The following is a 25,716-nucleotide window of genomic DNA, read 5'->3' as shown; positions in this document are numbered from 1 at the left end:
TCCTCAAAAAAGAAAAAAAATATTAAAAATCAAACCCACACAAAGCAATGGTCCTCATTTCTGTTACTGTATATAAAATTAAATAATTATAGTCTACCTATTTTATACTCAAAAGTGTTCTCTTAAATATGCCTAGACCAAATGGTCTTTAACTAGAGACCACCATGTTCTGACCCTAGCAATGACTCTTCACAGAGCATAATCATATGATGGCACATTATTAACATTCTTTCATTGAATCCCTTAGTCTGACAAAGTGTACAGTAGATATTACAAGAATTTTATAGAAAAGGGTTCTGAGAGTCAGAGTCTAAAAAATTGCGCAAGATTGTTTTTAAGTCTCCACAGCCCTAGGCCTTGCCATAGGGAAGCCAGCTATTGAGTCAGCTCAAAGTGTGATCTACAAAGACAGAATGACATGGTGGGACTGGACTCAGTCTTCTTCATCTGAAAAAGAAGACAGTTTGCCTAGAGTTGTAAGATCCCTTGCAAATCTTATGTGCTAGGTGCCAGGTAGGATCAAAGAATATGAAATGCCCAAACAGTCTTACTTGCTATGGGACCTGTAATGAACATTCTGACCCCATTTCTGATGTTTGACTGTCTACCTCTCCCTGCCTTCAGCCCCACATCTGGGCAAGCTGATAAGAAAGTTCAGGTGCTCACTCCTTTGGCACTAGCAGGAGGTTCAAACTGCACAAGCCCTTCCCTCCGCATGGGAATCCTCATCCCAGCCCCATCGCCAAATCACACTAGAACTCCACATCGTTTCTCTGCTCTCTGAGGCTACTTTCGGACCTGCTTGGGAACCAGACCTACTATCCCCAGAAAGCCACATGATGTGAGTAATAAACTTTTTCATATCTTCCTGGTGCATGTGAGATATTCTCACTGTCAGCAACCAAACCAAATTTTAGGTGTATGGCACATCTCATGTCTGTGGAGTAACTACACACCACAACAAGTCCTGGCCTCACTGTATGATTCTGAAATTCATTCATTCTGAAAATATGTGCCTGGTGCTGTTCTAGGCACTGAAGAAAGCATTGTAAACAAGATACAAGTCTTTGACTACTTATTAGCTCTAATAATACTTGCTTTATATATCTGGGTGCTCTAGCATTGGGTTCATATATATTTATTGTTGTTATATTCTCTTGCTGAATTGGCCCCTTTATCATTACATAATGGCCTTGTCTTTTTTTTCCAGTTTTTGTCTTTCAAATGGGGAGAGACAGAGTATAAACTGAATGAGTAAATTAAATATATTGTATGTTAGATACTGATAAGTGCTATAAGAAATACAGAGCAGGGAAGGAGAATAGGAAATTTACAGGACCCAAGTTGCAATTTTAAGTAGTATGGTCAAGGAAGCCACAATGATTGTGGGACTTTTGAGTAAAGACCTGAGGAAGATGGATAGGTGAACCATAGAAAACATACGAGATAGTGGGAAGAGCATGTGCAAAGTTCCTGTGTGAAGGTCATGATTGGTGGGTTCAAGAGACAACAAGAGGCCAGGCGTGGTGGCTCATGCCTGTAATCCTAGCACTTTGGGAGGCCAAGGTGGGCGGATCACCTGAGGTCAGGAGTTTGTGACCAGTCTGGCCAACATGGGGAAACCCCATCTCTACTAAAAATACAAAAATTAGCCGGGCATGGTGGCGGGCGCCTGTAATCCCAGCTACTCGGGAGGCTGAGGCAGGAGAATCACTTGAACTCAGGAGGTGAAGGTTGCAGTGAGCCAAGCTGCACCATTGCACTGCAGCCAGGGTGACAGAGTGAGACTTCATCTAAAAAAAAAGAGAGAGAGAGAGAGACAACAAGAAGGTAGTGTGGACAGTGCAGAGGTGAGGCTGCAGAAGGAAGCTGGGGAGAAGGAACAACTTTGACTTTTGTCTGGATAAAATGGGAAGCCTTTTAAGGCTTGGAGCAGAGGAGGGACATGATTTGACTTACATTTTAATTGGACATCTGTAGCAGGGCAAAAGCAGGGAGACAAGTCAGGAGACTGTTGCGAAAATCTGGGTGAGAGTTGATAGGCTGGAACAAGGTGGTAGCAGCTAACGTGTTGAGAAAATGGTTGGCTTCTTCATATGTTTTGAAAGTGTATCTTTTCAAAAAACCAACTTTTTATTTCATTGATCTTTTATATTTTTTTAGTCTCTGTTTCGTATATTTCTGTTTTGATCTGTATTATTTCTTTTCTTCTACAAATTTTGGGTTTGGTTTGCTCTTGCTTTTCCAGTTCTTTAAGATGCATCATTAGGTTATTTGAAGTTTTTCTATTTTTTTGATGTAGGCATTTATTGATGTACACGTCCCTCTTAGTACTGCTTTTGCTGTATCCCACAAGTTTTAATATGCTGTGCTTCCATTTTCATTTGTTTCAAGAACTATTTACATTTTCTTCTTAATTTTGTCAGTGACTTAATGGTCATTCAGGAGCACATTTTAAAATTTCCATGCGTTTATATTTTTTTCCAAAATTCTTCTTGTTATTAATTTCTAGTTTTATTCCATTGTGGTCAGAAAATATATTTAATATAAGTATTTTTAAATTTGGGGTACTTGTTTTGTACCCTTGATAATGTTCCATGTGCTAAGGAAAAGAATGTGTACTCTGCACCTGTTGGGTGAAATGTTCTGTAAATATCTATTATGTCCACTTGGTCTACAGTGCAGATTAAGTCTAATGTTTCTTTGTTGATTTTCAGTCTGGATTATTTGTCCAATGCTGAAGGTGGAGCGTTGAAGTCCTCAGCTATTATTGCATTAGGTTCTATCTAACTTTTTAGCTCTAGTAATACTTGCTTTATATATCTGGGTGCTCTAGCATTGGGTTCATATATATTTTTTGTTGTTATATTCTCTTGCTGAATTGGCCCCTTTATCATTACATAATGGCCTTGTCTTTTTTTTCCAGTTTTTGTCTTGAAATCTATTTTACCTGATATAAGTATAGCTACTCCTGCTCTTTTGTAGTTTCCATTTGCATGGAATATCTTTTGTCATCCCTTCATTATCAGTGTATGTATGTCTTTAGAGGTGAAGTGAGCTTCTCAACTGTTCACCTTGCTTCCTACCTCACTGAAAAAATTACAGCAATAAGAGGAGAACTTCCAGACTCTACTCCATTTCCCGACTAGTCAGCATCTGTACTCATATACTCTGCTTTCCTTTCTATTAAGCATAGATGAATTTTCCATGCCCCATGTAATGCCTCCACTCGTGCACTAGAAGCCACTCCCCTTGCCTACTCAAAGACATTGCTCTAGCAATTCCTCCCTTTCTCCCTTATGTCACCAACATCTTGAATGGGTTGTTCTCATTTTTTCACACATTATTTAAAAACAGATACAGATTTTCTCTTTGTCCTAATTTCCCTGACAAGTATTCCTTTGTTTGCTCCCCTTTGCAGCAAAGCTCTTTGTTCTTCTTTCTTTTTCTAGTTCCTCTCTTCTCATTTCCATCAAACCTATAAGGCTTTGTCCCCTACCACTGCTGCACCAAAACTCCTCTCACCAAAGTTATCAGTGACCTTCACGTTACTCCATCTAGTGGCCATTTCTGAGCCCTCTTCCTTCACTTAGCAGTATTCAACAAAGTTAATCTTCATTTTCTACTTGATAAGCTTTCTTCACACAGTGTCTAGGACATCACACCTGTTTGCCTTTGCATCTACCTTGGTAGTTGCTCCTTCTCAGTCACCATTGTTGGTTCCTTCTATTTTTCTTGACTTCTGAATGTTGGTGTGCCCCAGGACCAGCCCTTGCGTCTCCTCGCATCCTTCAATCTACGCTTACTCTCTTTATAATTGTATCCAGTCCCATGGCCTTAAATATCATCTATATGCTGGTGACACTCAAATATCTCTAGGCCAGATTTCACTCCCAAATTCCAGACTCATGTGCAACTGCTTTTTTTTAACATCTTTGCTTATATGTCTAATAGACACTTCAAACTCAATATATCTAAGACCGAATTCCCAACCTTCCCCTTTCCATTTGTTCCATCACCGGCCTTCACATTTGCTCAGGCAGAAATCTTAAAGTCATCCTTGACATCTCTCTCTTACCCAATACATCAGTAATCTTGTTGTCTCTCTCTTCAAAACATACCTAGGATCTGTTCCTCTTACCCTCTCCACTGCTACCACCACAACCCCAGCTTCTATAATTGACAGCTATCTATTGACAGGCTTCACTACTTCTACCTTGCTTTCACCCTGGGCTCCCCACAGTCTATTCCACAGTTTATTCTCAGCCAGAGGTATCCTTTTAAAATGCAAGTAGATCATGTCCCTCCTTTGTTCAAGATCATCCAACGATTCCCCATTTCACTCATAATAAAAGCCAATGTCCCAATAGTGGTGCACTTGTTTTTCCCTCAGTTCCAGACACATTCTTCTCCTTGCTGAGAGTACTTATCATCTTCCAACATACTGTATCATCCACTTATTTATTATGTCTGTTGTTTATTGTCTGTGTACCCACTAGAATGTAAGCCCCATGAAGGCATGGATTTTCATCTGTTTTGTCTACTGAGGTATCACTCCCGAGCACCTAGAATAAAACCTGGCAAATAGTAAGTGCTTAATGAATTCTCATTGAATGAATAAAGGAGGAATTTGACTCTGAAGAAAGGACCCATTCTTCTCATTTGTGAACAGCCTCTCATTTTGCTAACAGAAAGAACAGAAATTTCTATTATCTATGAAGCAACGTAATGAAGTTTAGTGGTGATTATAATCACTAATCACTCTTGAGTACTTAATTTCTTTATAAACAGGCAACGTCACCTAAATACATATAAATACCGCACATTCGTCAAAAAATTATTTATTGTGCACCTACTAAGTGCCTAGTACAAGTATGAGTACCATTGAGGGTTGAGGACTGTGGATGAAGACTTCAAACAAAGTTTCGGACCTCCTGGTAGGTCTATTCCAAGTCACACTCTTTCTTTGATGATAAGTCATTTTGCTATAGCAACTCAGGATTAATCTGCTGCCCTTCTACTTCCCTGTTTGTGCTATACAGAAGATCGATACGGTGCCTGGACTTATGAAATAGGGGTAGGAAGAAGAGTAACAGAAAGTGTGTACAGGCAGGAGCCAAAGACTTCAGCAGTTCGTGAAAAAGATTAAATGGGGAGGAAATACTGCCTCTGAGAAGAAATTGCCTTTGCAATTTTTGTCACAGATCAAAAAGAAGCCTCAGATCCCAGCCCAAAAGCACAAGTCAAGAATTTGCCGGTTTACCAGGTCTGGATGGTAATACGTGCTTATGAGGGGCATCAGAGGTTTTGAGCAGCCACTAGAAGCTGCCATTGCCAAGGAGAAGAGGACAGAGAGATGGGCTTCCACTCTTTCTCCACCCTTTATCCAGAGAAGCCTGCTTTTACCTGTTTCATTTGTTTATGCTTTCACATCAGCTATTTTTGAACAAAGCGTTTCTTCTGTTAATTTCTTCTTTTTTTTTTTTTTTTTTTTTTTTGAGATGGAGTCTTGCTCTGTAGCCCAGGCTGGAAGCAGTGGCGCGTTCTCGGCTCACTGCAAGCTCCGCCTCCCGGGTTCACGCCATTCTCCTGCCTCAGCCTCCCGATTGGCTGGGACTACAGGCGCCCGCCACCACGTCTGGCTAATTTTTTGTATTTTTAGTAGAGATGGGGTTTCACTGTGTTAGCCAGGATGGTCTCGATCTCCTGACCTCGTGATCCGCCTGCCTCGGACTCCCAAAGTGCTGGGATTACAGGCATGAGCCACCGTGCCCGGCCTCTTCTGCTAATTTCTTAATTTCTGTTTGGGAAAATAAAAGTAAATCTTATTTTGCTCTTTTACTTCCCCATAGATCCTTGCCTGCTTTGGTAAAAAGAGTATAAATAGAATTCATTCCTTGGAAATATAAGGGATCCGAGTACCCTTGCTGGTAGAACTAAGGCAGTTATTAATCTCTCTGTGCTTGGCTTTTATAATTGCACAATAGTATCACAATTTTTACATTGGCATCTTTGTACAGACGATGATTTTGAAACAGCTGTTAAAACACCAGTTTCTATTTCACCTTGAAAGTGAAATACCAATGTTAAATAATGAAAAGAACCATCTCTTAGAATGCCTTTTGCATCTGTTATCAGCTACTGCATTTACTGAGATTAATAAATGTATCTGTCTATCAGCTCAATTCATTTGCTATAAAAGAATATAATCATTGGTAGACTCATAGGAGAATTGACTGGTTTGCCAGGCAGGCACACACAAAGAGTGGATGAGGCATGAATGATCTACAACTACACACAGCTACATCGATACATCTCATAATGTTGAGCGAACGAAGTCAGACACAAAAGAGCGCATGCTGAATGATCCCATTTATATAAAGTTCAAAAATAGGCAAAATGAATCTGTGATGTTAGAAGCCAGGATAATAGTTACCCTTGGGTGGATGAGGAGTAGTGACTGGAAGGAAATGAAGGGTAGTGGGAAGCTTCTGGGTGCTACTACCATTCTGTTTCTCTATCTGGGTGTTAGTTACAATGGTTTGTTCACTGTAAGAATTCATCGATCTATACGCTTAATGATTTGTGCACTTTTCTGTTTGTGTGTTACACTTTAATAAACATGTTACATAAACAATTACTATGGTCAGAGTTGGGTGGAGAATTTGATTCTGTCTCCTGAGATAAGTAGGAATGTGAATGTAGCTCTGAAACTCAGGCTTGGAACAGAATTGCCAAGGACTGTCCTGTGAGGATCATCTCAGGGGCTGGCACGGATTTGGGGCAGTAACAGTTATAATTACACCTATTTTAATTCTAAGCACCAAAGTAACAGGTGGTACTTGTTGAAAAATTGTACCAAAGGACAACTGTTAAGATGCACATACTCACAATAGGAATGTTCTGTCATGATTTTGATTGGGGTTTACTGTTTCTGTAAACAATTAGGACAGCTACTCGCTTTCAGTGATTCTACTGTTGAGTTTGGCAGGATGCCATATGCAATTATTGAGGATAATGACAAATGCTCCATGAACTATAAGTTTTAACAGTCATACGCTCCTTGCTTCATTTATTTGTTGTTATTATTTACGATTTGGGGCAGGTTTCTAAGGATTTCTTTATAGAAAACCATCATTTAACAAAATGCTTAATGCCACCAGTAGAAACAATTTTACTAGAAGAAAACATGACTATTACTTGCCACATAATTAAATTAAATCAATAGATTTAGTTTATTAAATTAGGTATTTAAAAATACATATAGTAATAGCTTCCAGTCCTGGGTCTGCCATTTATTAGGTACGTGCCTTTGAGCCATTTGCTGGCCCCATTTCAGCCTGTTTTCCTGAATGGTCTTGCTCTCACAGAGTTGTCATGAGGATTAAGTGAGATAACACACATAATTAATGTAGAACACCTGGCACAGGGTCTGCCTCCAAAAACTTATTAAATTGTCACTCTCATTTTTATTAATAGATTAACTACCACATTATTATAAATGGTGAAACCAATCATTTATTCAGAAATATTCTGGTTTCAAACATAACATTTGAACAGGGAAAAGTCATAGAAATGCCATGAACTCAGCAAAATCCCTTTTAAAAAAACTTAAATTTGAGAAATTTCTATGTATTAAACAATTATTTTGGTGACTTCAAAAAAGAACAATTCTCTTAAGTACTAATGGTAAAAACAAAAATATATACACACAAGATAAAATGAAATAAAATAAAATTCTACCCAACTCATGGAATACTAGTGTTGAAAGGGAGCAGAATTTGAGAATTGCTGACTGGTTTATTCATTTTTTCCCTACCATCTGTCAGATATCAACATGATCTCTTATAGCAGCCAGCTTTAAACAGCAAAATGTTCTTATCTGTTTTCTTCCTAGGGCTTTAAAGATTAGCACCTTATATATTTCCCTCGTCCTCCTTCCTTCTCTTTAGGGGGAAGGGGTGTGCATTAGTAAGAATAGTGGGCTTCAGATCTGAATCTTGGTGCTATTTGTATTAATTGAGTGAATTTGGCAAGTCGCTTAATCCCCCTGAACTTTCTTTTTGATATCTGTTTGGTAAGCTTCATTATTAATCATTGCAAGGTAAAAATCACATGTAATAGTTGTTTGCTTCTAAGCCCTAGAAAGCTCTGATACTCGTAAGGTAGAATAATCTATTTGAAATATCAACCAATATGTTTTTGTTTGTGGTACTTCCTCCTTGACCCTGTCTGATTGCTCATTTGGGCAGTCATATTATTGATTCAAGTGAGGTCTGGTAGAGCAGAAATGCAGAGAGAAAGAAAAGAGGCAATTTGTGGCTTACGAGTTTCAAAGTGTCCATTTTGAAACTGCAGAGATAATAGCTTGAGGAAAAAAAATATCCTTAACAGCCTAGAATTCTAGGCACAATTTGGAAGAGTCCATGGATAGTCAGAGCCAGTTTTTCCTCCTGCTTTATTTCCTGGCCTCCAATACTGGGAACTGAAAGGGGAAGAAGAGAAGCAAGAGAGGAGAAGCAACAGAAATAAAAATTGATGGACCTTTGATACTGTACTCTGCTATGTGTTCCCCGGGTCAACTTCTGAAGGATGGGGGGCATGCTGGAAAGCTCCATGAGTTTGGAGAATTCCAGAACTGAGGACAACCTGTCTTGCTTTTAAGACAGACCTCTAGAAGGCAGTAAATGTTATAGAGCTCCCTGGCACCCAGCATGAGGAAGGAACAATAGAGTAGAGGCAGCCTTGTAGTACCTCTGTGCCTAATGTGTCTCGGAGAGCTGCTAAGAGGTTGAGAGAATGAAACCAAGAGATATATTGTTGTAATGGGGTCCTTGTCACAAAACCGTGAAATATTAGGCTCACAGACACTTTGAAGGGTGAGAAGAGCAGGGTTTATCGGGTGAAAAGAAAAAAAAGGAAAACAGGGACTCTCAGCAGAGCAAGAGTCCTGCTAGTTGTCTTCCCGCCTCTCAGATTGAATCCCAGTTTCCACCTCGGAACAGGAGAGGCCAGCTCTTCCCCGCACAAATGGTGTGAACTTCCTGAGGCTTCAGCCCCGTGTGCACTCCTCTCAATGTTCAGGCCGGTTGGAGGTTCTCCAGTGACCCCTTTATACTTGTTTGTCTCAATATGAGTTCTTTCAATGAGAGTGAAGCAAACCTTGCAGTAAGTGGGAGACAGCCAAGATCCAATGGGAATATAGAAGTCCCAACAGAACCTAGCATGGATATTTGATGATGATGTTCTAATGACCAAGGACCAGATCCCCATACCCCTACATGTCTTGACATTCAGATACTCTCCATGATTTAACCATGACTGTGGGGAAATGGAGGGGAGACCCAAAATGGACAAAATAAACCATAAAACAACTGAGGATTGCCTAACATTGCAAAGATTAAATTTCCACCATCTAGCAGAATTGAGACACACAAGGAAATGTTCTTTACATGCTAGAAAAATAGACATATTTCTTACCCACATGAGTTTGAGGCCTGAAAATGTGTGCCCACCTACATTTCTTTTCTGAACATGAAGAGTTATATGGAACTTCTACTCAGTTCCTTATGGAATTCTTACAGATGAAGCTAATTTTTCTGCTTGCAGCTTTTATGAGAACTGGAAATCTCATTCACAGGCTTGCACTGCTGCTCCCAGTAAAAATGATTTTTTCTTTGTGGTTGCTAGAGGCAGACAAATCCCCGCACTGGGTTACCCCTCCAAAGTCTTCACCCTCGATCCCTCTCTTCAACACAAGTGTGAATTTGGCAGTGGACTTACCTGTTTCTGTAGACAATCTTGTTCGAGTACTTCTTTTCTCAAAAATCATGCCTAAGGACTTCCCTTGCAATAAAGGCAAATACTATAAATCAAGGACAAGAATAGAATTAAAATATATCTTATATATAAATTATGTTTTAAAACATATTCTTTATTAGAAAATAAGTAATAACTACCCCCAAATAAGTGTTTAAAATATTGTTTAAAAAGTGAATTTAGGCCAGGTGTGGTGGCTCATGCCTGTAATCCCAGCACTTTGGGAGGCCGAGGCAGGTGGATCACCTGAGGTCAGGAGTTCGAGACCAGCCTGGCCAACATGGCAAAACCCCATCTCTACTCAAAATACCAAAAAAAAACAAAAATTAGCTGGGAGTGGTGGTGGGTGCCTATAATCCCAGCTACTAGAGAGGCTGAGGCAGGAGAATTGCTTGAACCTGGGAGATGGAGGTTGCAGTGAGCCAAGATCTTGCCACTGCACTCCAGCCTGGGCGACAGAGCAATATTTCATCTCAAAAAAAAAAAGTAAATTTAAAATTTTTTTTATGTACTATGCAATTGGGGAAAGAGAACAGTAACTCCCACAGCTTATTGACATGTAATTAGAAAGCAGTATTAATTGTTCTGGGTTCAACATGTGAATTTTTTCCAAAATATATTAGTATTTCATACTGGAACCACCTTCTTACTTAGCTCTATTGAAATCCCCATTCAGTTTTCAATGACCTCGAAGGTGTTTGGTTTGGAGGTGTTTTCTCAGCTAGGAAAATGTTACTCTGTTACAACATGGGGCACTACAACTTTCGCTTAGATCAATGATGAAGCCCTAGTGTTTTAGCTACACATTCATCATGCATCCTCATGGGAATACAAAGACTTTGCTTCTGGAAGTCGTTTGAAAACAATCTGGAGAGTCTGAATGTGGGGTGGGGCGCTTCCTCCTTCCTCTTCTGTAGATGGGCTTCCCGATAGAAGGAGTTCTGGAACAAATAGATTCCTGCCAGCTAACCTCCCTCATCCACAAAGTGTCAAGAACATAGGCCTGGGCCTGGGGAGACCTTTTCTCTTATTTCAGGTGTTTTATAGGAACATCAACCCATAGCAGTTGCGGTCACTCCTGTCCTCAGTTTTTCTTAGGAGCTTGGAGAGCCAGCCTACTAGATAAAATCAAAGCTGTGTCAAACTTTCTCAACCTGAAACCAACTCTTTAAAAAGGCTGAACAAGCTTGGAATACGAAAATGCTTTCACAATTAAGCAGTCCAAATGAAGCTACTGTATTAATTGTCTTTCGAAGATAAATTGCTCAAAATGCAGAATTATGCTTATAGCTAAGAACCATATCCCATCTCTTCTCCTACCTGGATACCATTAATTGTTTCTTTGCTAATCTAAATGCTTTTTAAAACGCTGTCACATCATTGTGAATTTTTTGACATTATCCTAATGATTCTATATCTGATATGCATCCAAAATTAAAATTTATCACTTGGAAAAAAAGGATCATCTTCTTTTTTTGTAGATGGAGTTTCACTCTTATTGCCCAGGCTGGACAGCAATGGCACTATCTTGGCTCACTGCAACCTCCACCTCCCGGGTTCAAGCAATTCTCCTGCCTCAGCCTCCCTAGTAGCTGGAATTGCAGGCATGTGCCACCATGCCCAGCAAATTTTTTATTTTTAGTAGAGACGGGGTTTCTTCATGTTGGTTGGGCTGGTCTCGAACTCCCCACCTCAGGTGATTTGCCTGCCTCGGCCTCCCTAAGTGCTGGGATTACAAGCATGAGCCACTGCGCCTGGCCTTCATTTCTGACTTGATAGAAAATACACAGAGAAAAGAAAAGGGGTATAAAAATAAAATCTTGGCCAGGCACGGTGGCTCACGCCTGTGATCCCAGCACTTTGGGATGCCAAGGTGGGCAGATCACTTGAGGTCAAGAGTTTGAGACCAGCCTGGCCAACATGGTAAAACTCCATCTCTACTAAAAATACAAAAATTAGCCAGGTGTGGTGGTATGCACCTGTAATCCCAGCTACTTGGGAGGCTGAGGCAGGAGAATTCCTTGAACCTGGGAGGCAGAAGTTGCAGTGAGCCAAGATCACGCCAATGCACTCCAGCCTGGGCAACAGAGCAAGACTCCATCTCAATAAATAAATAAATAAATAAATAAATAAATAAATAAATGCTTTTCAGACAAATGATTTCTTAGGTTCGATCCAGTTAATAATGAATTTCAGCATTCCACGTGAAAAAAGTGCAATGACTTGTCATTTAATAACTGATTTTTATGCTTTTTTGTATGCCTGTATGCTCCATGATAATCAATTACCTTGACTGTGAGGTTTCATTACTTAGCTACTGTTTAAGAATTTTAATGTGTTTTTTTCCCTCTTTCTTTGGGAAGGCTGCCTTTAAAAAGGGGGACTGGTAGTAATGGAACGTAAAAAGAAAATGTTGCATACCTCTCCTTTCTGTTTTATCCTAAATTTCAGATCTGCTGATAGCCATAGCATATATTTAATTTCTTCTCCGGTAAAGTTTTTTAGAGTGAGAAGGTCACGGCCCTTCAGCTGCACTTTATTTTGTAGTGGTTGTCCACACCTATAAAAAGAGATTTAAAAGGAGAAATATGTATTTCAGAAAAGACCCATGTACTATGGTGATTCATTGTTTTATTGTTGATAAGGCATTCTTTTCTTTTTCTTTTTCTTTTTTTTTGAGACAGGTTCTCACTCTGTGGCCCAGGCTGGAGTGTGGCACAATCTCAGTTCACTGCAGCCTCTGCCTCCCAGGTTCAAGCGATTCTCCTGCCTCAGCCGCCCAAGTAGCTGAAACTACAAGCACATGCCACCAAGCCTGGCTAATTTTTGTATTTTTACTAGAGACGGGGTTTCTCCATGGTGACCAGGCTGGTCTCGAACTCCTGAGCTCAAGTGATCCGCCTGCCTCGGCCTCTTGATAAAGCATAGCAAATGCTTTATCTTCTTATTCTTGATAAAGCACAGCAAATCACATATAACCTCATGTGTTTCTGCAAAGTGTTAATGCGTTGAAATTTGATATGGCCTTGGTTTATATTTTATATGTCCAGTATTTTGGATGTTTGACAGAAAAAAAAAGAATTTGTGAAAAGAGATTGAATTCTTATTTGCTTGAAATAGCCACATGAGTGGCTTTGTCACTTACTAGTCACACAACCTAGGGCAATTTACTTACCCACTCTCTGCTTCTAAATTTCTCACCTGGAAAATTACTATAATAATCTTATAGAGTTGTTGTGACAATGAAATTATTTAATACATGTAAAGCAGACATTGTCTGGAATATAATAAGTATTTGATAACTTTTAGCTATTATTATTAAAATCATTAGGCTGTACAAGCAGCATTTGTAATGCACAATAGAAAATAATTTCGTATTTTCCCCCTACCGCCCTTCAAATCTGTTCTCAGAGCTTGTTCTTTTTATTCCTGGATGAAAATACAATGGATGCTGTAGCTTTTCTACTAACTCAGAAAAATACAAAAAGCCCTCTGCTTATTTTACTACCTCAAAGAGTCTCAGTAAAATAACATGTAACAAAAATATAATAATAATAATAGTGATTTTAAAAAAACCTTAAGAAATTTGCTGCAGGTTAACACCTTTTCCCTTCCAGCTTATGCCTGATTAAAGCTGGCCTCCTCTATGGGGAAAGAGGGGCCAATGTGCTATTTCCTCGTTTCCTTACTTTCAGTTCCTCTAAGTGAAGCCAAGGGAAGGTGAGGAGTTAAGAGCCAGCAAAAGCCTGGTTCTGCTCTAGCAATCTAGCATTGGTGCAGGTGTCTCCAACACCTGACTCTCTTGTGATGTGTTTTTGGAGGTCCTTTGGAGAACCCCCCTTATCATTAGGAATTTCTCATAGCAGTCTTTGATGCAGACAATTACATTTCCTCTGGCATCCAAGGGAACACATCCAGCCTCTATTTTGCTGAGATTTCCCCCACCCCTCCAGGAGGTCTCTTGGTCATGATCTGAAACAATACCATGCTAGGTCTTTTTATCTCATTCCCTATTGGTTCATGGGAAGGTCTCCATGTTCTTTGCTCTAACAAGTGTCAGGTCCATCCTGGTATAGACTCCATCTTGTTCTGCTATCAGAACAGCTAACTAGCCTGTCTTTCCTACTTTAAATTTCTCAGGTATCGTCCTGACATCAGTTTACTGTGGGCCCTAGTGGAGCCATTTTCTTGGGCTTGAAGTGAAGGAAGAGTATCCCCTTCATGGGGGAGGGGGCACATGATACACAATAGAAACACTCTCTATAAATTATCTTCTAATTTCCAACCCCTCTCTTGGTTTCTGCAACACATTTTATAAGCTGAAGGTGGTAACCAAGGGATTCCAAACTGAATTTTGTCTGTTTCCTTTGCAATTCCATTTTTAGTGGTCTAGCATCTCTTTAGAATGAGGGAAGAATCAGTACCTACTGGGCCTGGACAGAAACCAAAACCGAAAAAGATCAATTTTAACATTTTGTTATATTGTGATGACAATAATTGTTATTTGCGGTAATCATTCTATAAAATGGACATCATTTTTCTCTCATCATTCCCAGTGTTATCTGTGTTTAACAATAATTGGTATTTTCTACCATTCGAAATTATAAATAGCCAAAGGCAAATTGTGGTTCACCACGTGTACTAAACATTAATTTTACTAGAAGTAAAATAACTGTCACAAAATGATCATGCTTTAATTCTAACCTAACAAGAGAGCCTGTGCTACTTGGGATGAAGAGTTAATCATCTGTTGGGATTTATGGAGGTCTTTTTGCAATGGTGATAAGCTTATAGGTGGGAAAAGCACAAATTCACTCAATTTGTTGTTTCCACTGCATGATGTCAGTAACTTAGACAAGTGAATATTGCACTACATATGTTTCTTGCAGAGTTGATTGGTTCATTTAAAGTTCAGTGGGTGAATAGATATTTTTTGGTAGACATTTTGTGAGACTGAGCCTTCAGAGGTCTAGTTAGTAGGGAAGAGAATTTCCATAAGGATTGAGAGTTTGTCAGTTGGTTGGCTAATTGGTTGATTGAATGATATTTTTTTTTTGAGATGGAGTTTTGCTCTGTTGCCCAGGCTGGAGTACAGTGACGCGATCTCTGCTCATTGCAGCCTCCACCTCCTGGGTTGAAGCAATTCTTGTGCCTCAGCCTCCTGAGTAGCTGGGATTACAGGCACCTGCCACCACACCCGGCTAATTTTTGTATTTTTAGTAGAGACGGGGTTTCATCATGTTGGCCATGCTGATCTCAAACTCCTGAGCACAAGTGATCTGCCCACCTCAACCTCCCAACGTGCTGGGATTACAGGTGTGAGCCACTGCACCCAGCCAATTGACTGATTTAATCTAAGACATTGATGACATATTCAACTACAAATAGAAATTACTGTTTTCAGCTTATATGTAGAAACAAAATTTTAGTTAACATTGCTATTTCAAAGATGTATTATTGTCTTTGACTTTTAAAAATATGTGAGTCATGGGCTCTCCAAATGGAAATTTCTTTAAAGCAGTGGTCCTCAACTTTTTATTACGTACCTCTAACAGTAAAAACTTTTAAACATGGATTCATAATGTATGTTTTATTTGTTTATATGTGCTGCTATACTAATAGATTATGTACATAACAAAACATACACGAAAATAAAAATTTAAAAAGTTTAGACTAAGAAGAACCAAATATTTTATTATATTTATTTATTTATTTATTTTTTCAGATGGAGTTTTGCTCTGTCACCCAGGCTGGAGTGCAGTGGTGTGATCTCGGCTCACTGCAACCTCTGCATCCCAGTTTCAGGACATTTTCCTGCCTCAGCCTCCCGAGTAGCTGGGACTACAGGCATGTGCCACCACGCCCAGCTAATTTTTGTATTTTTAGTAGAGACGGGGTTTCACCATGTTGGCCATGCTGGTCTTGAACTCCTGACCTGAGGTGATCCAACCACCTCAGCCTCCCAACGTGCTGGGATTACAGCACGTGAGCCACCACGCCCGGCAAAGAACCAAATATTTTAAAAATAAGTTTGTAGATACACAAAGACATTTTGCTGGCTAAAGAAGTTTCTAGACAGCCCTTCATTTTCTTCCTTCTACTGAAACCCTAGTTTCAGTAGAAGAAACAACTGTGCCCAAGATCTCCATCATAGTCAGCAATTTGATAACTTTGGAAGCAAGGCATTTAGGCAGAAAATTTGTATTTACGTACAAATTTTGGTTATGTATTTTCTTCTGATGATATTAATTAGTGATAATATTAAGCAACACTTGGAATACCAAGTACTGATAATGTTAAGGAGTAAACACTGACTAACAGTCATGCATTTTTCAGGGTCAACTGAAATCTTCTTCTGGGGATTATAAAACAGATTTGCATATGTGGCCTGAAATGAAGGCACGGCAGCTTAATCTTTCTCAATTCACAGTTGGGGCAGATTTGAAAATATTTTTCTTCTGGAATAAGATCCAAGAAACATAAAATTACAGAAGATAAACCTTCTTGACTACATGTCTTACAATAACACATTAATATTCCTTGGCTTAAGACTTCCTCTAATATTATTTTAAAAGGGGAAGAATACTTTGCTGGAAAACCTCACTCCCTCTGTTTCAAGGAATTTGAGAAACATCACTATAGCTGTTGAACTCACATCCATCAACCACAGGAAAAACCACTCATGAACTACTTTTGAGGCCCTCAATTTTTTATCTTGAGTTCAAGCTCAGACTCCTGGTTATTTTGGAGCCCACAAAAGCTGAGTCTCCAAACTGCTATACTTAAAGGATTCAATATCATCCCCTATTCTCAGCCTCTGCGGGATTTTGTTGTATCCTCTTACTTCTGAATGCTCACAAGGCTACAGGCTTTATTTAAGAGAATGTCATAGATCTTAGAATTGTGTTGTTCTTGTTGAATCTCAGAGAAATAGAAGTGGAAATGAAAATTTTGCAAAGGACTAAATTTTTTCTCCCCAATTTCCATAAAAGGAAACAGGAAAGAGGAGGACCAACAATACCTTACCTTTTTTTAGTACTCCAAAAGCTCCAGCTTCCAGTTCTTATTATCCCCAATAGAAGACAGACTGGAGAAAGTAACAAGTTTCTGGGGCTTCCTCAGCTTTTGTTCTACATACTTAGAAGTTTCTAAGTTGGAAGTGAAATTAAGCTTGTAGTTAGGGTTAGGGTTTAATGTTCTGCTGTGTGTTTGCATTGTGAGATGCTGCTGTTTCTATTTCTCCACTGACAGAAGATTTGAATATAAAGGTAGAAAGAACACACAAACATCCTGCTTGAACCTTTCCTTTTTGTCAAGGCCTTTGATTTTCAAATGTATATAGAACAGAAACTTTATTTCAATATTTTTCCCTTGGACTACAAGTGATTGGAAAAATCTCCCTTTCTGACTCTAGACTTTCCATGGCAGCAGCTGATAATGCTGCCCTCACTCTTGCTGCCCTTGAATCACATCTCCAATAAATGTTAGCAGATAACCTTCCCCCACCCCAGAGTTTCCTTGTGCCCCTTTGTGTTTTTGTTTGCTGTTTGGTTTTGCAGTAAGGACACTTAACATGAGATCTAGTCTCCTAACAAATTTTGAACTGCACGACACCATATTGTTAACTATAGGCACTATGTTGCACAGCAGATCTCTAGAATTTATTCATCTAGAATAATCGAAAGTTTAGATCCATAGAAAAACTCCCCTTTCCCCCACTCCCAACTTCTGACAACCAGTATTGTCTGATGTTTTAAATTAGAATCTATGAGTTTGGCTATTTTTGATTCTTATATAAGTGAAATCATATAGTATTTATCCTTCATGGCTTATTTCACTTAGCATAATGTCCTCCAAAACTGTTTTTTTTTAAACACAGGCAGTTTTTAATTTGCATGGTAGTGTGTGGGACTGTGAATAGCCATTAAATCTGAAGCCATGTAAAGTAACCTTAATATTTAGTGGGAAAATTGTAATCGTTCTGTGACTTTTAAAAAATTGTCAGAACATTAAAAACTTTTATTGTCAGTCATAAATGTGTAGGGAAGTGAAAAATAGTAAAACTGATGTATTTTTTAGTACAATGTAATTTAAAACATTAGAAGCATTGAGAATTGTAGTGCTTTATTTCCTTGTAAAAACTCTATCAAGAGTAATTTGAACAGTGCTTGCTTTCTCATCATAGAACTTATGATATAGAGCAAGCATCTTTTCTATGTTTTGGTAAACTGTCATAATTCTTTCTAAGTTTGGATAAACTTTCAACATTTTCCTTTGCACTTTGAACACTGTGTAATATCTGTGAGAGTTCCTTTAATGTGAAGTGTTTTGCTGGTGTTACTTCCCCTGGGACATCTTCATCCTTTTTGTCACAACCACTTTCTGCAGTTATGTCAATAACTTTGTCTTCACTAAGTTCCTCTGGCTGTATATCTACAGCCTCTCAAACAGCAGCAGGGTAACAATCACATAGTCAGCTGTTTCTTCCATAACTCGATTTACATTCAATCCAAATTTAACTTCCACTGCTATCACTTTTTTTTTTTTTTTAATGGAGTCTCGCTCTGTCGCCCAGGCTGGAGCACAGTGGCACAATCTCAGCTCACCGCAACATCTGTCTCCCAGGTTCAAGCGATTCTCCTGCCTAAGCCTCCTGAGTAGCTGGGATTACAGGCATCTGCCACCACGCCCGGCTAATTTTTGTATTTTTTAGTAGAAACGGAGTTTCACCATGTTGACCAGGCTGGTCTTGAACTCCTGACCTCAGGTGATCCGCCCGCCTCAGCCTCCCAAAGTCACTTTTTATTTCTCTGCTGCACTTTCATGTACTGCACTGTCATTATCCATTTTTGTAAAATGCCCATGGGTTTATCACTGGGAGAAAAGGAGGCAGCACAGCTATATACTCTTTGCTGTCTGTATGCAAACTGAATGACAGATGCACAGTGACCAATCACCAACAGACTTTGAAAGAAGTGATGTAATTGGTCACTGACCATGACGTACTGTGTATGTTATTTACATGGTGATTTGTAGACTGAAGAGTTAGCAATGAAGTTTTGCTTTATGAATTACTCATAATTAATATGCCATGTTGACTGAAATTTGAACTGTGTTCATAGTGGCCTAGTGTTATTAACTAAACTGTGGTAATTGAAATTTGTGCACATTGGGATATTGCAAAGGAGGGGCTGCCTGTACTCCAAAAGCTTTCCCATCACAGGACTCGGATATACCATTCCCTTTGTCCAGAACACTCTCCCCTCAACTCTCAAAGCTGGCTCCTTCTCATTCTCAGCCTGTAAGCTTAAATATCACCTCCTAAGAGATTCCTTTCCTGACTCTACTGTCTAAGTAGTCTTCACTTTACCTTCATTTTGTTTGTAATACTTATCACAATTTTAATATATATTTATGTGTTTATTTATTGCTACTTTTACTTTTCTCACTGGATTACATATGATCCACAAATAGCAGGGACCTTTCCTGTTTTATTCACTAATATATACCCAGTGCTTAGTACAGTGCTTGGAATGTAGTAGTCATTCAATAAATATTTCTTAAGTAAATGAATAAATGATAGTAGGTCATTAGGGCAAAAGTAAATCAATTTGTATAAGAAAGAATTCAGACACGGCATAGTGGCTCACACCTGTAATCCCAGCACTTTGGGAGGATGAGGCGGGCAGATCACTTGAGGTCAGGAGTTCTAGACCAGCCTGGCCAACGTGGTGAAACCCCGTCTCTACTAAAAATATAAAAATTAGCCGGGCGTGGTGGCAGGCACCTGTAATCCCAGCTACTCCTTGGGAGGCTGGGGCAGGAGAATCGCTGGAACCCAGGAGGCAGAGCTTGCAGTAAGCTGAGATCGCACCATTGTACTCTAGCCTGGGTGACAAGAGCGAAACTCCGTCTCAAAAACAAAAAAAAAAAAAGAAAGAATTAATTCCCAGCAGATTTCTGGGATGAATGTCGAAAGATTTGTCATGATGGATTTTCAACATCCTGACCAAATTCTGATGATAAGAAAAGACATAGGCCAGGCACGGAGGAGAGAAAACAGTGCACTTTGATTATTCACAATGTCAAAATTTAAAATGAATGCCTTTTAAAAAACATCACTTCAGCCAGGTGCGGTGGCTCATGCCTGTAATCCCAGCACTTTGGGAGGCTGAGGCGGGCAGATAACCTGACGTCAGGAGTTCGAGACCAGCCTGACCAATATGATGAAACCCCGTCTCTACTAAAAAATACAAAAAATTAGCTGGGCATGGTGGCGAGGACCTGTAATCCCAGCTACTCAGGAGGCTGAGGCAGGAGAATCACTTGAACCCGGGAGGCAGAGGTTGCAGTGAGCCAAGATGGTGCCATTGCACTCCAGCCTGGGCAACAAGAGGGAAACTCCATCTCAGAAAAAAAAAAAAAGACAAAATTTATGTTGAGGGAAGAGCAAATATAGGGTATGGCCCAGGCTGAACACAAGGCCTGAAAATCATGGAGGATAATTGACTGTGGCCTAGTGTGTTGCTAAAGCTGAAATCCCCTAGAACCCCACCACTCTGGTATAGTATTTGCACTACTGGGAACAATGATTGGACATATGTATGTGAAACAAGAGTGGACTAATCTTGGATCCTAAGCACAGCACTATGAGTCAAGGGCCAAAACCTGGAAAACTGGCAAGTACACCTTATAGGGCCAATGTTTGCTCATACCACCATGAAGGCTGAACTGGAAGTACAGTAATAGTGGACTACACTGATACTTTGGTTCTTTCTTGCCACAAACTCCTTTTGGACAGAATAAGTTGTCAGGGTTCTTGGGGACAAAAGCGGTAGAGAGGTAGATGCTATATATCTGGTCATACCAGCATCTGAGGGCTTGAGTGATTAACTAGAATTTCTTTTAAAATTGCACCACAGCTGGCCGGGTGCGGTGGCTCATGCTTGTAATCCCAGCATTTTGGGAGGCTGAGGCAGGTGGATCACCTGAGGTCAGGAGTTTGAGACCAGCCTGACCAACATGGTGAAACCTCATCTCTACTAAGAATGCAAAAATTAGCTGGGCATGGTGGCAGACGTCTGTAATCCCAGCTACTCGGGAGGCTGAGGCAGGAGAATCACTTGAACTCTGGAAGCAGAGGTTGTGGTGAGCTGAGATCGCGCCGTTGCACTCCAGCCTGGGTGACAGAGCAAGACTTCATCTCAAAAAAAAAAAAAATTCCACCACAGCTAGTGAGGGGGGGTTATGCTGTTTATACCACCGAAAAATCATTAGAGTAGTCACCACCTTTCTCAATTCCATCCAGGAGGTGGGGCAGGAAATGTTAGCTTGGGAAAAAGAGCTGTTTTTCATAGATATCAAGAACTAACCAGGGAAATTTATCACTGGAAGGAAAGCAAATACAATGGTCCCAGTTTAAATTCCTATCCTGTTTACTGTCTCCTCATAGACCTCCCCTTGGCTCCAAAATGGAGTTGCCACACCTCTTTCCTAAGCTACATAAAAATTAGAAGAGTTCCACAATTGTACCACATTAAAACAGTTCTGACACAGGCCTCCTTTTTTTTTTCTGGTCTGTATCAAGCATTTTCTTGCTTTTGGGTGATAAAGCCACGCTTGAATTAGCCAGGTAAGACTGCTGGCATCAATGGCTATTAAGTTCCCCCTAGAGACCTCATTCTTCAATAGGAGGCAGCCTGCTCTGGTTCACAAGCACCAGAACCAGGGCCAAATGCATTATTCGAGTATCCTGTAAAATGCTTGCTTTTCTTGTACCAAAGTGTACAAGAAGTAAATCAGAGTAAACAAGAAATCTCCTTGGTACACCAAACATAAACCACATTATTATTATTCAGGCTGCACATAAGAGGGAGGATACAATGTTGTGGGAAACAATGAGAAGCACATACAAATATTCCATCAAAACTGTCACTGCAGTCTGGTCAGAGCCAGAGCCCTTTAAAAAGGCAAGTCTAGCTCCTTATATTCATTTTATTCCTTGAAAAAATAATTACAGAGATTTCTTAACCCCAAATCACTGAATGCTAAGAAGCTAAGCCAAGGTAATAAGAGATCCTTGTATTAACTTTACCCAAATATCTTCCTAGCTACAAAATGGAAGAGTATTTGCTACTTGCAGAATGAAGCCTTTCATTGCTAGTGTCTGCATTTTCCAACTCTGGTAAACTGGGGGGTGGGAGAGACTTGGATGTATTCCCTGGTATAATTGTATTTTATTGGAAGAGAAAGTGCTTGATTTGAGTAAAATGTGGTCAGTCAGAAACTGATTTTGCCAGAGTAGGAAAAAATTCAGTGTTAAATGATACTCTGATCCCCATGGACAATTTGAGATAAAGACTTTAACTTCTGGAGACATAAGAGGGGGCCAATGGGCCTTATGGCTAAGATTTTTATGTTTCTTTAACCTTGCATTAATGCAAGAGCTAAGGCATATTTTCTTGTGTATGTTTTTTTTCTTTACTGAGATATTCTGGCTATACCTAAAAAAGGATATTAGGCAAAGGTAGATTGGCCAGCTTGATCAACTGGAAGGGATCAAAGTAATACAAGCAATGAAATGAAAAGAGCAGTGCCTTCAAATATTTGAATTGTAGTCCTAGTTCAGCCCAGATTTAGGAATAAACAATGGCCTTGGGAAGGTTATTTGCCATCTTGAGCCTCAATTCCTCACCTGAAAATTTAAGAAAGTGAACGAAATCAGCGATTCTCTTTGTCTATGTCTTCCCCCACACTCATGAAGTTTGTAAACTGGAGCCACATGAATTTTCAGTGGCCTAACTTTAATTCTATCCCTTTCTTTCCTTCTCAAAAAGGCATATTAGAATGCATGCAAAAGAAAGGAGCTGTATTTTCACAAAAAAACACTTTGCAGTGATCCCACTGATGTGAAAAAAAACTCACAAATTTTTTCCAAATTTATGCTTATTAACAATAACAATAATAATGTATTAATAAAAGTTTACTTGAAACCCTCCTCACCGTTGCCACATACCCATATGTGATATAAATTATTGATAGAGACAGGAGGCAGCCAAGGGCCCCCGACCCCACGACCCCCAGCGAAACCCCACGTTCAAGCCTAAAACAGCCTGTAGGCTGATGAACAGGACTGCCTGTCCCAGATGAGGCCCGCCCTTTCCCCCCACTCCCCCCGACTGATTCTTTCTGAATAATGCCCACCTGCACACTGGGAGGACAGGGTGCGGCCTTGGGGAAGTTCACACTGCACCTTTTGGAGTGGGGAGGAGCTAGGCCTCTCCTGTTCCTGTGTGGTAACCTGGCATTCAGTCTGTGAGATGGGGGCCTATTAACAGGAACCCCTCTGGCTTTGCTGAGTTTTTTTCCTTTTCACTCAATAAATTCCGCTCCCCCTCACCCTTCAAAGTGTCTGTGAGCCTAAACTTTCCTGGTCGTGTGAAAAGAACTGTTTTTTCTACAACATTATTATTGAGCACTGAGTGACTAGTAGTTTCTAAGACACCTTAGATCATTAATATTCTAAAATTGTGAAACTTCTCATCTGAACATTGAAGAATTCAGATGAAGGCTAGCTTTCTGCAGACCTACTGTTAAAGATCTGGAAACCTGAAACTGTCAAAAATCAGTGGCTTATTTTATCTAAGTTAAGTTACTCGATTACTAAAAATAAACTAGGAAACAAATTCCACTGTTGGCCAAGGAAAACATCATGACCCCATTCAACTTTTGGTCCCATCTCTTCTATGGTTTTCTGAAGTGAAGTGATTTTTTTTTTTTTTTTGAGACAGAGTCTCGCTCTGTCACCCAGGTGGCTGGAGTGCATTGGCGCGATCTCGGCTCACCGCAACCTCCGCCTCCCAGGTTCAAGTGATTCTTCTGCCTCAGCCTCCTTAGTAGCTGGGACTACCGGCGCATGCCACCAGGCCCAGCTAATTTTTTTTTTTTTTTTTGTATTTTTAACAGGGACAGGGTTTTGCCATGCTGGCCAAACTGGTCTGGAACTCCTGACCTCAGGTGATCCACCCATCTCGGCCTCCCAAAGTGCAGGGATTACAAGCATGAGCCACCGCACCCAGCTGAAGTGATGTTTTTAAAAGGCATTCATTTTAAGATTTGACATTGTGAATAATCAAAGTGCACTGGTTTCTCTCCTCTATGCGAGAACATGAATGTCTTATAATCACATTGTCTGGATGTCCACGTGTGTATGGATGGGCATGTGTGAGAGAGGAAGGGAGCATAATGAGTTATGTGAGCCCTTATAGAGGTCTGGAATGAAATACCTGAAAACTCGTCACCTCTGGCTCCAATCCATAACCTCCACAGAATTGGGTAGCTTAGCTCAATATTCTCTGAAGAAATTTCTATTTGTGAGATGAAATTGAACTGCACTTACAAATTGGTCTTTTCTGATAAAGAAAGAGATTTTTTTTTAGTGGTTTCTTAAAAAGCTTTAAGTGGTTTCCCTAATAGGCAACAAATCACAGGATATTCTCTATTATCCAAACATAGCAAGGCTTTAGAGCCTTGTTTATGACATGGAAAGCCTGTGAATTGGGTGTTTTCAGCAGTCTTGGTTTCTGATCCTATCGATCTTGTTAAAAAAAAAAATTTAACTGACTAAAAGTGATTGATCCAGGGGCTGTGTGGATGGCTTCAGCCTCACTTAAGCTATTATTTTATCATGTCCATGGCGACATGACCGCTCACTTCAAAACTGCGATTCCTATTTTGTGGCACCATCAAACTCTAACCACATATTTCCTATTATTCTGGAGTAGTAAACTCACGTGGTATGTTACATAACAAGGGCCCTCCACCTTTCCCAAGAGATGTGGGAGAAAAAAATAACTTGAATCCCTGTGAAAGGCTGAAAATCAAAGCAAAAATATAGAACAGGCAGAGTTGACAGGGAGTTTTTCTCTGTTGTTGAGGGCTTTGTCAAAGGTTATAAGTCTTATTGGAGACCAGAAATTCTGAATTTATCTAGCTGACAGGTAGTGCAACTAACCAATACAGTAGGAAAGAAAAATACCTATGCCACGTGAGAATGCATGTCGAAACCATTTCAACATTATCTCATTTTTCAATAGAGATTCACATTATTGAGTTTCTAACAACATGGGTGACTCGAGGCTTTCACACTTTCAAATAGAAAGTTTGGATTTGGGCCGATTTAGCCATACTTTTGTGCCAGCCCCCATTCACTGTGAGAAATAGCTCACCAGGATTTTCAGAAATGTAGTCTGGCTACTGGATATAGACAGTAGTGTATTAGTAAATACAAAAAAAAAAAAGTCCAACTGTTTGGAGGAGGTTTTACTTGCAAAATTTAATCCGTAATAATTATTTTAAAAATCAATTATCATTGTAATTTTCAAAGAACAGTATAAGTTCCAGGCCTTGATTATTCATTCAGTTGGGTGTTTTCAACTCAGTGATGATTCCTTGTTAAAAGCTATAGTATAAAATTTCATCACATTTTTATCTGATATAACTCAGTGTAATGGAATACTAAAATAAATAATGAACATTGGTCTGTCACTTTTTAGGTTTCATATACATTATCTCACTGATTATCACTAGACTATGAATTCATGTAGCTGGAGTGAAGTATATTTTTACGTTATTTACCACCGTATCTCCAACTCCTTGATAGGGCATGGCACAAAGTAGATGTTCAATTAATATTTGTTGAATGAATGATTGAACCACCCTGTAATGTAGGCAGAACAGGTATTATCCTTTTTTCCATTTTATAGGTGAAACAACATTGCAGAAAAGTTTAGTGACTTGTTCAAGGTCATATAGCCAGCAACGGTGGTGCTAGGCCTTGAACCTAGTTCTTTAGACTTTTCTCCAGGTTGTTATCTGATCTAACTCTGGCACTAATTG

The 25,716-nt window shown here is 39.7% G+C and overlaps 1 protein-coding gene across 2 annotated transcripts in view; it reads right to left on the bottom strand.

The window, feature by feature from the left end:
- OTC (ornithine transcarbamylase) overlaps positions 1 to 25,716 on the bottom strand; it is a 97,367-nt gene that overhangs the window by 45,110 nt on the left and 26,541 nt on the right. For both annotated transcript variants that reach the window (XM_055375568.2, XM_004064002.4), the window contains 2 exons: positions 12,241 to 12,379; positions 9,784 to 9,865 (listed from right to left, as the gene is read on the bottom strand). In XM_055375568.2, the coding sequence (XP_055231543.1) occupies positions 9,784 to 9,865; positions 12,241 to 12,379 (221 nt within the window). The remainder of the gene's footprint in view (positions 1 to 9,783; positions 9,866 to 12,240; positions 12,380 to 25,716) is intronic.

Source organism: Gorilla gorilla, chromosome X (assembly GCF_029281585.2).
Source record: "Gorilla gorilla gorilla isolate KB3781 chromosome X, NHGRI_mGorGor1-v2.1_pri, whole genome shotgun sequence".
NCBI classification, from domain to species: domain Eukaryota; kingdom Metazoa; phylum Chordata; class Mammalia; order Primates; family Hominidae; genus Gorilla; species Gorilla gorilla.
The sequence above is the reverse complement of the archived record's forward strand: the minus strand, read 5'-3'. Positions and strand labels throughout refer to the sequence as shown.